This window comes from Phacochoerus africanus, chromosome 8 (assembly GCF_016906955.1).
Source record: "Phacochoerus africanus isolate WHEZ1 chromosome 8, ROS_Pafr_v1, whole genome shotgun sequence".
Classification (NCBI taxonomy): Eukaryota; Metazoa; Chordata; class Mammalia; order Artiodactyla; family Suidae; genus Phacochoerus; species Phacochoerus africanus.
The window spans coordinates 98,230,765-98,248,524 of record NC_062551.1 but is presented as its reverse complement, the minus strand read 5'-3'; the positions used below and the strand labels follow the sequence as shown (position 1 = coordinate 98,248,524).

General features: G+C 38.1%; 1 protein-coding gene and 1 non-coding gene across 2 annotated transcripts in view; one reads left to right on the top strand and one right to left on the bottom strand.

Moving 5' to 3' along the window:
• Positions 1 to 17,760, top strand: part of TWSG1 (twisted gastrulation BMP signaling modulator 1) — a 49,447-nt gene that overhangs the window by 19,325 nt on the left and 12,362 nt on the right. The window contains exon 3 of the mRNA XM_047793712.1: positions 4,590 to 4,689. Coding sequence (XP_047649668.1) covers positions 4,590 to 4,689 — 100 coding nt within the window. The remainder of the gene's footprint in view (positions 1 to 4,589; positions 4,690 to 17,760) is intronic.
• On the bottom strand, positions 5,669 to 5,772 carry LOC125134744 (U6 spliceosomal RNA). The gene has a single exon (XR_007136753.1). It is a non-coding gene; the product is annotated as a U6 spliceosomal RNA (small nuclear RNA).

Below are 17,760 nucleotides of genomic sequence, written 5' to 3'. Positions count from 1 at the left end.
CCATCTGTTACTTTGTATATTATTTTTCTCCTGGCAAGTGAGAAGTTAAATGTGTAATGCTGGCTAAAAAGTCTGTTTGAGGATTTTGTTTTCATTATTTTCTAATCTCCTGAAAAGAATGCTAGCATGCATCTTGAAGAATACAGATTATTTGATACATTTTGAGGCTTATTTACTATAAAATTTCATAAAATGAGATCAGATTTGCTTTATTAAGACAGATTTTTCAGTCTTTTCTGTAGCAAGATGGAAAGAAAATATTAGCTAGCATTCAACCAGTTTTAACAGTAATTTTTACCAATAAAATCTTAACCTGAATCTTTGTCTTTTTAATAGTATAGTAATAAAAGCCTGTGTTTAAGTCATTTCTCCCATGTCCTGGCTTCCTATAGCCTCTCACTTTGTATTCTATCAGTAAATTAAATGTCATTAAACATGTTATTAAATGCATTATTCTATCACACTGACGTGTAAAATACCACATAAGCATCTATTAAGAGGGCGTGAAATACATTTAATCTTGAGCGGTAGATAATCCAGGCAAGTTCAAGCAATTTTCAATAGTCTTGGTTTTAACCTTCCATTAAGTTGGAAGTAATCTGGTATTATCATCCACCCTTTCATTCCAATTGAAAACACCTCACAAATACCTGACAGTAGAAAGCATAGTAAATGTTCTAAAATTTCAAATTTCTTTAATAGAAGCCTTTATTTATTTATTTTTACTTAAAAAAATTTATGGCTGTATCCACAGCATATGGAAGTTCCTGGGCCAGGGGTTGAAACTGAGCTGTAGTTGTGACCTACGCCACAACTGTGGTAATACCACATCCTTTAACCCACTGTGCTGGGCCAGGGATCGAACCTGAGCCTCTCTAGTGACCCAAGTTGCTGCAGTCAGATTCTTAACCCACTGGGCCACAGCTGTAACTCCTCTAATAGAAGCCTTTAAATTGACATTCATTTTCAAATTATTTAGCATGACATATAGTAATTCACATAACAAGCTACCATTTGAAAGCTGTGGTAGGAAAAAGGAGAGACTTATTCTTGGAATAAATTTGTTACTTTCCTAATTTGTTTCTCCTGAACTACATAGATAATGTAAATTACATAACTAAGACAGTAACAGAATAGTTCTATGCATAATGTAAATTAAAATTTTTAAAAGCTTTATTTCTTGTGACTAAGTGGCAGTCTTTTTAAAACTAAAAAACAAAGATTAATCAGTATCCTTAACACTGAAGGTGTCTTTTGAAAAATGTATATTAAGAAAATATTTTCTCAGTCCAAAGACAGAACAGGCAGGTTTTTAATGGAGAAATGAATCACAAAATACAGCTTTTATTTTATTTTTTGGTCTTTTTAGGGCCACACCCACAGCATGTGCAAGTACCCAGGCTAGGGGTCGAATTGGAGCTACAGCTGCCAGCCTATACCACAGCCACAGCAACACAGGATCTGAGCTGAGTCTGTGACTTACGCCACAGCTCACAACAACATTGGATCCTTAACCCATTGAGCAAGGTCAGGGATCGAACCCACATCCTCATGGATACTAGTCAGGTTCATTACCACTGAGCCACGTTGGGAACTCCAACTCTCTTTTTTTAAATTTCCAAATAAATTTGAGCTTATCTGAATCAAACATCTGCAGTTTTAGGATGAAGAGTCTATATGTCTCAGGAAGTCCCTGCCTTTTAGTCCCTCTCTTTCAAACAGGTGTAGCAAAGTTACTTAAGGCCTGCATTACGTGAATGTGGCCTGAGTGTAGAATTCCTTGGTACTAAAATATTGTAATTTGTATGTTTTAGATCACAGGTATATAGTGACATCAAACTAATGAATTAGAAAATAGCACAGATGTTGATCCTTGAAAACGCTGTGTAATTGTGTAATAGCTAGGAGACATTTGGAGAAAGCAAGGAATTAAATGCTGGTTTTGCCATATCTGATAAGGGATAAGTGGTTAATATCCAAAATATATAAAGAACTCATCAACTCAATAGCAAAAAATCCAAATAATCCAATTAAAAATAGGCAGAAGACCTGAATAGACATTTTTTCCAAAGAAAATTAACAAATGGCCAACAGGTATATGAAAACTTGCTCAACATCACTGATCACCACGGAAATGCAAATTAAACCCACATTGAGCTATCACTGCATACCTGTTAGAATGGCTGTGATGGCCACCATTAAAAAGACAAGAGATAGCAAGTGTTGGTGAGGATATGAGGAGAAGGGAGTCCTGGTACACCGTTGTTGGGAATGTAATTGATGCAGCCACTATGGAGAACACTGTAGATGTTCCTCAAGAAATTAAAAATAGAACTACCATATGATCAGCAATTCTACTTCTGGGGATATATTCAAAAGGTATCTGCACTATCTTGTTCATAGCAGCATTACCTAAAATAGCCAAAATATGGAAACAGCATAAGTTTCCATGGATGAATGAATGGATAAAGAAGTTGTGGTATATATATGAAGTGAAGTACTATTCAGCCATAAAAAATGAGGAAAGCCTACCATTTGCAGCAACATGGATGGACCTTGAAGGCGTTTTGTTAAGTGAAATAAATGTAAAAAACTCCCAACAAGCACATAGAAAAAGAGCTCATATTTATGGTTACCAAAGTGGGGGTATGGGGAGAGGGAATTGGAGGAGGATGGTCAGAAGGTACAAACTTGGCATTATAAGATAAATAAGTACTAGGGCTGTAATGAACAACATGATGACTGTAGATATTCCTGCTGTATGTATGACATATAGGAAAGTGAAGGGAGCAGATCCTGAGAGTTCTCATAAGGAGAAATTTTTTTCTTTTTAGTGTATGCATATGAGATGATGGATATTAACTAAACCTATTGTGATCATTCCACAATAAATGTAAATCAGACCATCATACTGTATACCTTAAACTTATACAGTGATGTATGGCAATTATTTCTCACTAAAACTGGGAAGATATCAATTTGCAAAAAATTGTCATATTAAAATGAGGGATTGACTCCAGTAGTCTCAAAACATAATAAGATGAATTTAATAGAGATAAAATTATATGCTGGGGTTTTTTTTAAATATATATATCTCATAAACCAGGAAAAGCCAAGTACACAGTGTGATCACAGACTTTCTCTTTAGGTTGGGTTTGTTTGACAGTGGCTGTCTGGTGGCCAGGGGAGGGGCAGAGGGAAGGCTAAAGGAATTGCCTTGTAGCCTTGTTTACAAAGCAAGCCATATTAATTAGTTTTCATGAGAAACAAACCACCTCAAAGCTTCATGACTTAAAACAATAATCATTTATTTAGTTCTTATTTCTGTGAGTCAGCAGTCTGGGCCTGTATCAGCTGGTTCCCTTTTTCTGGGCTTATTCCTGTGTCTTTTGTTACCTGCTAATTAGTTGGTGGCAGGTCGAGCTGGGATGACTTCAGATGAACCAACTTCTCCCAGGCTTCATGTGGCTGCTGGGCAGAGTTCTAGGAGAAGCAGTGGAAATTCTCTAGACCTCTTGAGGCCTAGATGCAGATTTGACATGAAATCACTTCCACTAAATTCTGTTGATCAAAATGAGTTTTAAGATCGCTTCCAGGAGTTCCCGTCGTGGCGCAGTGGTTAACGAATCTGACTAGGAACCATGAGGTTGTGGGTTCGGTCCCTGCCCTTGCTCAGTGGGTTAACGATCCGGCGTTGCCGTGAGCTGTGGTGTAGGTTGCAGACGCAGCTCGGATCCCGCGTTGCTGTGGCTCTGGCATAGGCCGGCGGCTACAGCTCCGATTCAACCCCTAGCCTGGGAACCTCCATGTGCCGTGGGAGCGGCCCAAGAAATAGCAACAACAACAACAATAACAACAACAACAAAAGACCAAAAAAAAAAAAAAAAAAGATCGCTTCCATTCAAGGGGTCTGAAAGTAGACCCTGTCTCTTGATCAGAACAGCTGCAGAGTTATATGCGAAGACGGAGACAAGGCAGGAGAATAATTGCTGCCTTTTGTAAATAGTCTGTCACACCAAGCACACTGTTTAATGTACTGTAAATTAATAAAAATAGTTTTAAAAGATGCTTTTATTCACACTTTACATATTGAGAAACCACAGCTCCCACTCTATGTCACCTGGTATGCATTTAGGTTATTTGGACAGTGTAAGAAAAAGTAGGTTTTGTTCGTGTGCTGAATTATTTGTTAAGGTAGTAGGGAAGGTAAAGTTATGGGTTATAAAGTAAAATGTTTTTGTTTTTTCAAAATAAAAGGGTCTAAAATATATTCACTATGTCCAAAAGAAGATCTAAATCTACTTGACATTGTAGATATTTATGTTCGTACAGTTAATGATATTGAATTTAAAAATTACTATAAGTGCAAATATTATAGAGTTTTTTGCTACAAAATATTAACGTTTAAGGGAGTTCCCTGGTGGCCTAGTGGTTAGCACTTTCACCGCTACAGCCCAGGTTTGATCTCTGGTCTGGGAACTAAAACCCCACATCAAGACTCTGCATACCATGGCCAAAAAAAAAAAAAGTTAACAATTGTAAATATAGTTATTTAGAAATTTAGATTTGAACATCTGTCTCATTTCTAGGAGCTCTGCCAGTGCCGACCTGGAGAAGGAAATTGTTCCTGCTGTAAGGAGTGTATGTTATGTCTTGGGACACTTTGGGATGAATGCTGTGATTGTGTTGGTAAGTTGACGTAAAATAAAGTTTCTTAATACTTTTTATCACAGAATCCTTGACTTTAAGAGACTTTAAAAAATATAATTGTGTTTTAAGTTTGTAGACTAGGGTGTATTAAGACATAGGTGTTTAGGATGTTGTGTTATTGAGTTTGCTTGTATTGAATAGTATTTACATATATATTTTTTATTTTTATAGAAATGGCCTAGGAGGAAATTAGAAGTGCTCATTCTTTTTTTTTTTTTTTCCTGCTTTATAAGGCCGCACCTGCAGCATATAGAAGTTCCCAAGCTAGGGGTTGAATCGGAGCTACAGCTTCCAGCCTATGCCACAGCCACGCCAGATCCAAGCTGTGTCTGCGACCTACACCACGCTTACGGCAATGATGGATCCTTAATTCACTGATTGAGGCCAGGGGTCGAACCCGCATCCTCATGGATACTAGTCAGATTCGTTTCCCCTGTGCCACAATGGGGGCAACCTCATGGTTCCTAGTGGGATTTGTTTCCACTGCACCATTTATCATATTGAAATAAAGTTCAATTCCCTCTATATCTGCTTTGTTGAGAGTTTTTAATCATAAATGGATGTTGAATTTTGTCCAGTGTTTTTTCTGTATCTATAAAAGTGACCATATGATTTTTATCCTTCATTTTGTTAATAGGGTGGATACGATATATTGATTGATTTGGAGATGTTGAACAATCCTTATGTGCCTGAAATAAATCCTATTTGATCATGGCATATGAACCTTTTTATGTATTTTTGAATTTGGCTTGTTAATATTTTGTTGAGAGTTTTGCATCTATGTTCATCACAGATACTAGCCTGTAATTTTCTTTTTTTGTGGCATCCTTCTCTGGTTTTGGTATTAGAGTAATGCTGGCCTTGTAAAATGTATTTGGAAGAGTTCCTCTTCTAACTTTTCTAAGAGTTTGCAAAGGAATGATTTTAAATTCTTTGTGTTTTTTTGTTTGTTTATTTTTAAAATATGGAATGCTTCATGAATTTGTATATCTTCCTTGCACAGAGGCCATACTAATCTCTGTATCATTCCAATTTTGGTATATGTGCTGCTGAAGTGAGAACTATTAATTCTTCTTTGTATGTTTAATAGAATCACCTATGAAGCCATATGGTCCTGGACCTTTGGGGGCAGTGGTGGTGGGGCTTTGATTACTGATTCAAACTCTTTGCTAGTGATTGGTCTTTTCAGATTTTCTTTTTCTTCATGAGGTCCGTATTTTTAGATTGTTTGTTTATAAGAATTTATTCATTTTTTTTTAAGTTATCCAATTTTGGTGTATAATTGTTCATAGTTGTCTCTTATGATCCTTTGTATTTCTTTGGTATCAGTTGTAATATCTCCTCATTGTAGTCCTCACTCTTTTTTTCTTGGTGAATCTAGCTAAAGGTTTGTCAATTTTATTTATCTTTTCAAAGACCTCTTAGTTTCATTGATATTTTTTCTTGTCCTTTTTATATTGTTTTATTTTTTTTCTGCTCTAACCTTTATTTCCTTTATTCTACTACCTTTGGGCTTTTCCCCCTAGTTTCTTGTGTTGTAACATTAGGTTGTTAATTTGAGACATTTCTTTTTTCTTGAAGTAGGCATTATTACCATGAAATTCTCAGAACTGCTTTTGCTGCATACCATAAATTTTGGTATTTTCATTTTCGTTTGCAAGATTTTTTTGTCTATTTTTCAGGGCCACAGGTGTGGCATATAGAAGTTCCCAGGTTGGGGTTGAACTGGAGCTTCAGCTGCTGGCCTGCGCCACAACCACAGCAATGCAGGATCTGAGCCACATTTGTGACCTGCATCACAGCTCATGGTAATGCGGGATCCTTAACCCGCTGAGCAAGGCCAGGTATTGAACCCTCATCCTCATGGATACTCGTCAGATTTGTTACAGTTGAGCTGCAAGGGAAACTCTGTGTGTGTGTGTGTGTGTGTGTGTGTGTGTGTGTGTGTGTGTGTGTGTGTGTTTTAACCAACACACAATGGTAACTGTGCCGTTTGGCTTGTTCCAGGAAAAAGAGTTGTGCAGTTCTTATCCTGAGAAAGAATGATTATACATGTTCATATCTCTACAGTTTTGGAAGCCACTGGTGTGCTTCTTAGCCAATTACCTCCCCCAAGATATTATTTACCTTTAAGAATTTAATGGCCGGTTTTAAACTTTGAGCAAATTTGTAATGCAACATTATCTTTCACTTTATTTAAAATTATAATTGATTTATAATGGGCCAATTTCTGCTGTACAAAAAAGTTACTCAGTCATTCATATTTATATGTTCCCTTTCTTATCTTCCATCTTGGTCTTTCCCAAGAGACTGGATATAGTTCCCTGTGCTATTCAGTAGGACCTTGTTTATCCACTCTAAACAGAATAGTTTGCATCTACTAACCCAGAACTCCCAGTCTATCCCACCCCCTCCCCACTCCCCCTTAGTAAACATAAATCTGTTCTCTATGTATGTGAATCTGTTTCTGTTCTGTAGATAGGTTCATTTGTGCCATATTTAAATTCAACATATAAGTGATATCATACGATATTTGTCATTCTCTTTATGATTTACTTAACTTAGTATGATTACCTCTAGTTGCATCCATGTTGCTGCAAATGGCTTTTTTTTTTTGGTCTTTTTGTCTTTTTAGGACCACACCTGAGGCATATGGAGGTTCCCAGGCTAGGGGTCCAGTTGGAGCTGTAGCCACTGGCCTCTGCCAGAGCCACAGCAACTCAGGATCTGAACCATGTCTCTGACCTACACCACAGCTTATGGCAGCTCTGGATCCTTAACCCACTGAGTGAGGTCAGGGATCGAACCCACATCCTCATGGATACTAGTCGGGCTCATTAACCACTGAGCCACAATGGGAACTCCTATTTTGTTCTTTTTAATGGCTGAGTATTATTCCATTGTGTATATGTACCACATCTTCTTAATCCGTTCATCTGCTGATGGACGTTTAGGTTGCTTCCATGCCTTGGCTATTGTGAATAGTGCTGTGATGAACATAGGGGTGCATGTACCTTTTTGAATTGTAGTCTTGCCCAGATATGTGCCCAGGAGTGCAATTGCTGGATCATATGGTAGTTTTATAGTTAGTTTTCTGAGGAACTCTACACTGTTTGTTGTAGTAGTATATCAATTTACATTCCACCAACAGTGTAGGAGGATTCCCTTTTCTCCACATGCCCTCTCCAGTATTTGTTATCTGTAGACATTATGATGGCTATTTTGACCAGTGTGAGGTGGTACCTTATTGTATTTTTGATTTGCATTTTCTAATAATTAGATGTTGATGTTGAGCATTTTTTTTCATGGGTTTACTGGCCATCTGTTATGTCTTCAGAGAAATGTCTATTTAGATCTTCTTCCCATTTTTCAATTGGGTTGTTAGTTTTTTTGTTGTTGAGTTGTATGAGTTGTTTATATATTTTGGAGATTAAGCCCTTGTCGGTTGCATCTTTTGCAACTATTTTCTCCCATTGTGTAGGTTGTCTTTTCATTTTTTTAATGGTTTCCTTTGTTTTGCAAAAGCTTGTCAGCTTGATTAGGCCCCATTTGTTTATTTTTGTTTTTATTTCTATTGCCCTGGGAGACTGCCCTGAGAAAATATTTTCTGGTTTATAAAAGAGAATGTTTTGCCTCTTCTAGAAGTTTTATGGTGTCATGTCTTATATTTAAGTTTTTAAGCCATTTTGAGTTTATTTTTGTGCATGGTGTGAGGGCATGTTCTAGTTTTATTGATTTACATGCAGCTGTCCAGTTTTCCCAGCACCCCTTGCTGAAGAGACTTTTCCCCATTTCCTTTATTGAAGATTAATTTTCAGTAAGTGTCTGGGTTTATTTCTGGGTTCTCTGTTCTGTTCCCTTGATCCATATGTCTGTTTTTGTACCAGTACCTCACTGTCTTGATAACTGTAGCTTTACAATACTGTCTGAAGTCTGAGAGAGTTATGCCTCCTGCTTTGTTTTTTTCCTTAGGATTGCTTTGGCAGTTCTCGGTCTTTTATGGTTCCATATAATTTTTGGATTATTTGCTTTAGTTCTGTACATCTTTTTTTTTTTTTTCCTGTCTTTTTGCCTTTTCTAGGGCCACTGCTGCAGCATATGGAGGTTCCCAGGCTAGGGATCTAATTGGAACTGTAGCCACCGGCCTACGCCAGAGCCACAGCAATGCGGGATCAGAGCTGTGTCTGCGACCTACACCACAGCTCACGGCAATGCCGGATCCTTAACCCACTGAGCAAGGCCAGGGATGGAACCCGCAACCTCATGGTTCCTAGTCAGATTTGTTAACCACTGAGCCACGATGGGACCTCCCAATCTTTCATTTTTAAATTCGGCTAATCTTACTACTTTCTGAGATAAAATTTAGATGTTTCAGTTAGATTTGTACAGCAGTTCTGTCTTTCTTACAGGCAGTTCTTGTCCACGTTGGTTTCTCTCGATGTCTTCTGCAGACCTATGGCCACCCCTCCCTGCTCAGTTGAAACACTCCCTCTATTTTTATGGCTTGGGCACAGACCTCAGAGAGGACCCAAATTAGAGGACAGCCTTCCTGTCCTATCTCCTTCTGTAGACTTGTAGTGCATACTTTGTCTAGCAGGCTTTTTTCCTCCATCAATGTTGTGTAAGAGAATCTGTTTCATTTTATGATTTTCTCTTAAGAGTAACTGCCTTGCTCATTTTTTCTGCTGTCCAACATGTTCCTCAAATTCTGTGGTTTTTAGATCCTAGATCTTAGATCCCTGCCTGAAGGATTTGTTTTGGGTAACTGTTTGTTTTGTTTGTATTTTTCCAAATGTGCACAAAATAGAAAGTACAGGGAACTGCTTTGTACCTCCTTCCCAGTATCAACAGCCATACTTATTCTGTCCATTCATCTCTCACCCCCTTTTTATGATTTTTCCGTTATAAAGTACATACGTAGATTTACTATACCTCCAAACTACTTTAGTTATTCATCTCAAAAAAAAGAATAAATTGAAGTTCCTGCTGTGGTACAGTGGTTTAAGGATCTGATGTTGTCTCTGTGGCAGCACAGGTTTGACCCCCAGCCCTGTGCAGTCAGTTAAGGACCCAGCATTGCTGCAGCGGCAGCTTAGATTTGATCCTTCACCTGGGAAATTCCATGTGCTATGGGTGCAGCAGGAAAAAAAAAGGAATAAATTTCCTTACATAATACAGTGTCAGTACTATACCTAACATGGTTAAGAAAACTTCCTTAACATCTAACACCCAGTCCTATTCTGCCCTAATTATTCAAAGCAAGATCCAACAGAGTCCACTTACTATATTTGGTTATTAGGTATCTTTAGTTTCTTTTTTTCTAAAAAAGAAGTTCATCACCTTTTAAAATTCCATTGACTTGAAAGAACTAGTGAGTTATGATGGAAAATATGCCACTTTCTGGATCTGGCTGATTGCTTCCTGTGGTTCTTTAACTTGTTACTCTGTTCTATTTCTTATAGACTGGAAGTTAGATCTAAAGACTGATTCAACTCAGGTTTAGTTTTGTGACGGTAGACTGCAGTGTACAGTGTACCCATTAATAATATCTAGTCATTTCGCTTTTAGTGATGCTAAATTTGATGTGTGGTTTCACATGGTGAAAAATCTGATCTGCTTATGGTAATTTCCTCACCAGTGTTTCACCTGCTGTTTTCACCCATGTCTTTTTTATATATGTTTGACGTTTTAATCAATTGTTGTCATTATTATTATCTTTGCTCAAATTGTCTCATCTTTCATTAATAGGAACCTTTTTAACTTGGCTCTGGAGTCCTTTTGACATGACTTCTGTCATATTTATTAGTTTCAGACGGGCTATTATCTCATAAGTAGATATCTTATACATTTTATACATTTGTATTTGTTGTAAAAACATTCATTTGTTGTATAAAACATTATACCTTTTGTTTTTTTCTTTTCTTTTTTCTTAGTTGAATGTTCTGGAATTTCTTCCACATTAATATCACTTTTTTTGGTACCTACATAGAGCCTGTTGTCAGCTATAACACTTTATGTATACTCATTTATCCACAGGTGAACATGTGGTTGCTTCCAGTTTTTTTGTTTGTTTGTTTGTTTGTTTCTTCTTTTTTGGCCACCCTGAAGCATATGGAGTGCCCGGGCCAGAGATCAGACCTGAGCCGAAGTTGCGACCTGCGCTGCAGCTGTGGCAACGCCCAAGCCGTAACCCACAGTGGCAGGCTAGGGATCAAACCTGCATCCCAGTGCTCCAAAGACACCACTGATGCTATTGTACCACAGCAGAAACATTGTAATGCTACCATTATGAATAATGCTATGGTGAATAACCTCATATAGATAAATTAATGTTGCTAGGTATTGTCAAATTCTTCTCCAAAACAGTTATGTCATGTACATTCTCATCCACACATGTAGCAGAACACCTATTCCTCCACAACATTATCAAGAAATTGTGTTGCCAAGTTTTTGTTCCATTGTTACCAAACTTTTTGATTTTTGTTAGTCTGATAGGTAAGAAATGGTATAATTTTAATTTTCATTTCTCTTATTACTAGTGAGACTGAGCATCAATTCATATATTTAGGGACAGTTTATATATATTTTTTGTAATTGTTCATGTCTTTTGTCCATATTTCTACCTGATTATTGGGTTTTTATTCATTATTTAATTTTAAAAATATATACTATGGATATGGTCCAAACGTCTGTGTTATAAGTTATGCATTATTTTTCCCCAGTTGGTCATTTGTATTTTAAACTTTGATATTTTTCATCCTGAAAGTTTTTTATTTATGTAATCAACTTTATTAGTGTTTTATTTTATTACTGCTAGATTTTGAGTCATAGTTAGATTTTTCTCTCCTAGATAGTACTCGTGTGATTTTCTTTGTTTACATACAGCTCTCTAATACATTTGAAATTTATACTGGTTTATGTGTGAACTATGGATCCACTTTTTAAAACAACTACCCCTGTTTACTTTATTATTTATAAAGTCCTAATACTATTTATTGAAATGTCTACCTTTCCCCTAGTGTTTTGAGATTCCTCCTTTATCATATACAGTTTGCTGCATTTTGGGTTTTCTGTTCTATCCCATTGGTTTCTGTGTCTGTTCCTACACTGTTTTATTTATAGAAGCCTTTTGAGTGTTTAATATTTAGCAGGACTAGGTTCCCCTCCCCCACTACTGCTCCTCTGCCCTGAGGGTCTTACATATGTACAGGGTGTACTAGGGTTGGTAAGAGGGTTCTCTTCTTCCTTTTGGATCTGTGTGTGTTCTCTGTAAGACTTCCTAACCAGGCTTAGCTCTTAAAAACTGATTCTCCAGAAAGTTACTAATGTGTTAGACAAAATAAAGCAAAAACAACTGAATCTGACCTTTTCTCCTTTCTTTTTTTTTTCTTTTCTTTTTTTTTTTTTTTGGTTGTACCAGCAGCAAATGGAAGTTCCTTGGTCAGGGATCGAACCTGAGCCACAGATTTGGCCGATGTTGAATCCTTAACCCACTGTGCCAGATCCCTAACCTGCTGCACCACAGTGGGATCTCCAGGGTCTGACCTTTGAAAAGGAACCATTAGCCAGGACAGCAGTGTGATTTGCCTGAACTAAATCTAACCTAAAGTGGCTTCCTGTTTGGACTTACATTTTTGTTTACTTACCTGTTTTAGAGCTCCTGAACCTTTATTCCCATTTTATGGCTATTGTTTTGATTTTAACTGCTTAAATTAACTTTGCCTATTCTATAATTTCTTGTAAATGGGATCATATGCATTTTAAAAAATGCTTTAAAGAAAAAAAAAAAACCTATAACATCACGCAAGCTTTTCTTTTTTGGCTGTGCCTGCAGGTTGTGGAAGTTCCTGGGCCAGGGTTCGAACCTGAGCCACAGCAGTGACAATACCTGATCCTTAACTGCTAAGCCACCAGGGATCTCCATGCATGATTTAATAATAGACTCTTTTAGAAAGTATAACTTTGATCCATTAAATGTGCATTAAAACTTGAATTTTGTGGCAATTGCTAAATTATATGAAAAATTAATAACTTACGCTATTAAAGGAAAACATAACAACCATTAACTTTTTCATCTTGGAATTCTTGTTTAATATCTCGAATTAAGCAAGAGAATTCAGTGGTACATTGATCAGGTAATGGTGATTTGTAAATATTAGATTCTTTCTGGTACTGTAGTTACTTTCAGTACTTAATGAAAGTATTATAGGCTGTAAAACTATGCTAGGAGGCTGCTGAAAACCTGCTTAGCCACAATTTGCTGATCCACTTTGGCACACTGTCTCACAGATCCCAGATCACACCCTGGCAAGAGGCGAAAGGGGCGTGAGTAAAAGGCCAAGGAAGGTGGGAGGGGTCAAGTTTTAAGCAGTGCCTGCAAAGTCAGGGAAAACAAAACTAGGCAGCTAGCACTTGACACTGGGACACAGCCTTGAGCCTTAGGTAGGCTCTGCTACCCTGCTGATTAAATGTTCCTTTCCCAATCCTGCCCCTTTATTTGCCTTGAGAGTTCCTTGAACTCTGGTTCAGTCCATGCACTAGTTCTAGTACCAACCTTGATTGGATCTTAGCATCTTCTTTTTGGGACATCCAGCCTCATGATTATGAATGTGCCCTTTTATCTCAGATAAGATCTAGGTGTTGCCTTCAGCTCCCACATGGAATGGATTTCTGCCTTGCTTCATGTCCATCATGTTGCTTTCTAATTTTAAAGAACAAATGTGTGCTAGGAGTTCAGTCAGGCTACCAGTATGGTAAATGTTTATTTTAAATTCTTAGTGAAAACTACAGGTTTCCATTTTGTTCTGATAGCTCTCCCATTAATATTTAGATACATCATTGTCTCTTCCAAGTTCAATGATTGTAAATTTGCATTTGATTGAATACGTATGCCAGAATTGATATGCCAAGGATATGTGCATTTCTGTTGGGTTTTATTTTGCTAAAGATGTTTGGTCCAGATGTTTATAATTGCTACTTAACAAGTACTTTTTTTTTTTTTTGTCTTTTTGCTATTTCTTTGGGCCGCTCCCGCGGCATATGGAGGTTCCCAGGCTAGGGGTGGAATCGGAGCTGTAGCCGCCGGCCTACGCCAACACCACAGCAATGCGGGATCCGAGCCGCGTCTGCCACCTACACCACAGCTCACGGCAACGGCGGATCGTTAACCCACTGAGCAAGGGCAGGGACCGAACCCGCAACCTCATGGTTCCTAGTCGGATTCATTAACCACTGCGCCACGACGGGAACTCCTACTTAACAAGTACTTAAGGGCACCAAAGACTAGAGTCATTTATGCCTGTTTAACGCTGATGCATTGATTTAGAAAACTGATAGGAAATAAAACTGAATATAACTTATCTTTTGGGTCAAATAGCTCAGGACATAATCCCCAAATGACCCCAGCTACAAATGTTTTCTGCTAGTAATCTAGTCGTACCTCGGTATCTGTAGGAGATTGGTTCCAGGACCCCTGCAGATACCCAAACTCACAGATGTCAAGTCTCTTATATAAAGTGGCACAGTAAGGTGGCCCTTGGTGTCCATGGTTTAACTCAACCAGCCAAGAATTTATCTGTGAAAATCAATTGGTGGTTGGTTGAATCTAAAGATAGGGAAACCGTGGATCTGGAGGGCTGACTGTAGGCTCTTCTTTAGAGTGAATTTTCAAGGTCAATAATTTTTTTTAATATCCTCCCTTTCTTCTTTTTTTACTTGGAGCCCACCAAAATCTGGTAGTTATATCAAGTACAAGTCATAGCATAATATTCAGAAACAGTCCTTCTTTTCCAAAGTAAAGTGTTAGGTGATTGTTTTTTAACTAAGGTCATTTTTTTTTTTAAGTAGCCAAAATGGATTAGCAGTGGCTTAACTTTGAGGTATTTCTCTCAAACTTAATTATAAATTAACCTTAAAAAAAAAAAAAAAGAATCTCTTTTGCAGTACACATTGGGCTATTAGATTGGTTTAACTTTCCTGCTTCTTAGCAATATAATTGGCCTTACATTTTTAAAGCAGATTGCTTCTCATTCAAAAGACCCCTAAGCTGTCATAAAATAGGTTTGAGGGTTGCATTGTGAATATTTAGAATTTTTTTTGCTTTTAGTATTTGTATATGACCTCAACTGTGAGTCCTAGCCAAAACAAGAGGCCTGCTCTGCTTTAAAGGATTTGTTCAAATGATTTATGTATGTAGATCACCTTTCTTATCCAAGAAGGAACTCTGACTTTGCATGTAATATATGTCCTTTGTATCCTCTGCCTTTTAATGAGACATATTATTTTACTTTATTTTATTGTCTTTTTAAGGCCACACCTGTAACATATGGAAGTTCCAGGCTAGGGGTCAAATCAACAGCTGGAACCGCCAGCCTATGCCATAGCCACAACAATGCAGGATCTGAGCAGCATCTACGACCTGCACCACAGCTTGTGGCAATACCGGATCCTTAACCCCACTAAGCAAGGACAGGGATTGAACTCACTTCCTCATGGATACTAGTTGGATTTGTTACTGCTGAGCCATGATGGGAACTCCTATTGGGACCGTTTTTTAAAGATAGCAGTAGCAATGAGCACCAGATCTTGGTTTCCAATACTGTACTCCAATAAGAGGAAGCAGGGCTCCTAGGAGAAATGTCTGGTTCTGACACTGAGGCAGAAAATGTATAAGATGAGCCTCGAGGAGTTCCCTTTGTGGCTCAGTGGTAACAGACCTGACTAGGATCCATGAGGATGCAGGTTCAGTCCCTGGCCTTGCTCAGTGGGTTAAGGATGTGTGTATGTCACATTTATACAGGAGCCAACCAAAAGCACCAAAAGAGCTAGAACAATTTAAGTAACAAATCAGTAGCATTGGATTATAACCTTGAATATAAAATAAATAGTTGTGAGTCCATACTGAAATTAATGAATTAATAAACTAATGAATAAACTGAAATTAATGACTTAATAAACTAATTAATTAATATCTGAAGAAAACAAAAAGACCTAATTAAAGGATACAGTCACCCCATGCTGTTCATAGCAGAATTATTTACAATAACTAACATATGGAAGCAACCTAAGGGTCCATCATGAAATGAAGGCATAAAAAAAATGTAGGGTGTGTGTGTGTGTGTGTGTGTGTCTATGTGTATGTGTATATACACAATGAAATATTACTCAGCCATAAAAAATGAAATTTTGCCGTTTGCAACAACATGGATAGACCTGGATAGTATTGTGCTTAGTGAAATAAGTCAGACAAAGATAGATACTGTATGTTATCATTTATATGTGGAATCTAAAATAAAGGATGGGAGTTCCTGTAGTGGGGCAGTAGAAACAAATCTGACTAGGAACCATGAGGTTGTGGGTTCCATCCCTGGCCTCACTCAGTGAGTTAAGGGTCCAGCGTTGCCATGAGCTGTGGTGTAGGTCACAGATACGGCTCAGATCTGGCATTGCTGTGGCTCTGGCGTAGGCTGGCAGCTGTAGCTCTGATTAGATCCCTTGCCTGGGAACCTCCATATGTGTGGAGGTGTGGCCCTAAAAAGACAAAAAATTACATTACATTAAATTAAAAAATAAAAATAAAGGATGAATATAACAAAAAAGAGACAATAGTTCCCTTGTGGTACAGTAGCTTAAGGATCCAGCATTCTCACTGCAGTGGCTCAGGTCACCAACTATGGCGCAGGTTTGATCCCTGGCCCAGGAACTCCCACATGCCACAGGCACAGCCCAAAAAAAAGAGAGGCAGACTCACAGATCTAGAGAAAAAACTAATGGATACCAGTGGGAAAAGGGGAGGGGCAAGAGAGGGGTAGGGATTAAAAAGTAAAAATATGTATAATATAAATAAGCTGCAAGGATATATTGTACACCACAGGGAATATAGCCAATATTTTATAACTGTAAACAGTATAGTATATACAAATATTGAATCACTATGGCATACACCTGAGACTAATATAATATTGTAAGTCAGCTATACTTCAGTTTAAAAAATGTGAATGTAAAATAAAAACATTCTTAGATAAGCAAGAACTCAAAATGTACTTCTCACACACCATATTTTAAAGGCGCAATGGAGGATTGATCAAACAAAATAGGGCAGAAGACCAAGAAAGAGAAAAACATGGGTTGAAGGAAATAATAGCTTTAACTGGCATTTTAAGGATGGTTATAGCATGCTGTGTTCTTTCATGTGATGATCAGTCAGGTACAGCTGCAGGGGAGACACAGGAGAAGCTCAGCAAACAGTGTTGATTATATTCCCAGGTCTCAGAGTGGGTGTCACTGCATGCCTCTCAGGGTCACAAGTGAAGCACCAGGTTTTGGTCTAGTGGCAAAAGACAGGAGTGAGAGGAAAGTCTAGGCACAGTCTTTGTTTGGGTTTCTGCAGAAAAGGCAAAAAGAGGCTGAACAGTGTAGTGTGAGCTAGCTGGAATAATTTTGGTGGACTGTAATCTCTAGCGTGGTCCCTAGCAGTCTGGCACCTGGCCCAAGATGATGAAGGCAGAGGAATATTGCCTCCTGGAGTATACCAGACAGAGGGAATACTATGGCTCTGGATTGGTTAGTTTGCCTGATTGGTTAGTTTGCTGGATTGGTTAGTTTGCTAGGTAGACATGGCTACCCTAAGAGGAGCAGTTTCTCTCCTGCCAGAAAGGCTTTTTCAAGATGTCGCAACGGCAGGAGTTCCCATCATGGCTCAGTGGTAATCATCCCTACTAGTATCCATGAGGACAAGGGTTTGATCCCTGGCCTTACTCAGTGGATTAAGGATTGGGTGTTGCCATGAGCTGTGGTGTAGGTCGCAGATGTGCTCGGTTCCCGAGTTGCTGTGGCTCTGGTGTAGGCCAGTGGCTATAGCTCCGATTAGACCCCTAGCCTGGGAACCTCCATATGCTGCAGGTGTGGCCCTATAAAGAAAAAAAAAAGATGTTGAAACAACATACTATACAGAAGATTTAAAGTATCAATAATACAGAGACCTAGGAGACAACTAATCTGACTGAAGCAAGAAGTAGAGGTTCTGAGAAGAAACTGTGTCCCACAGGGTAT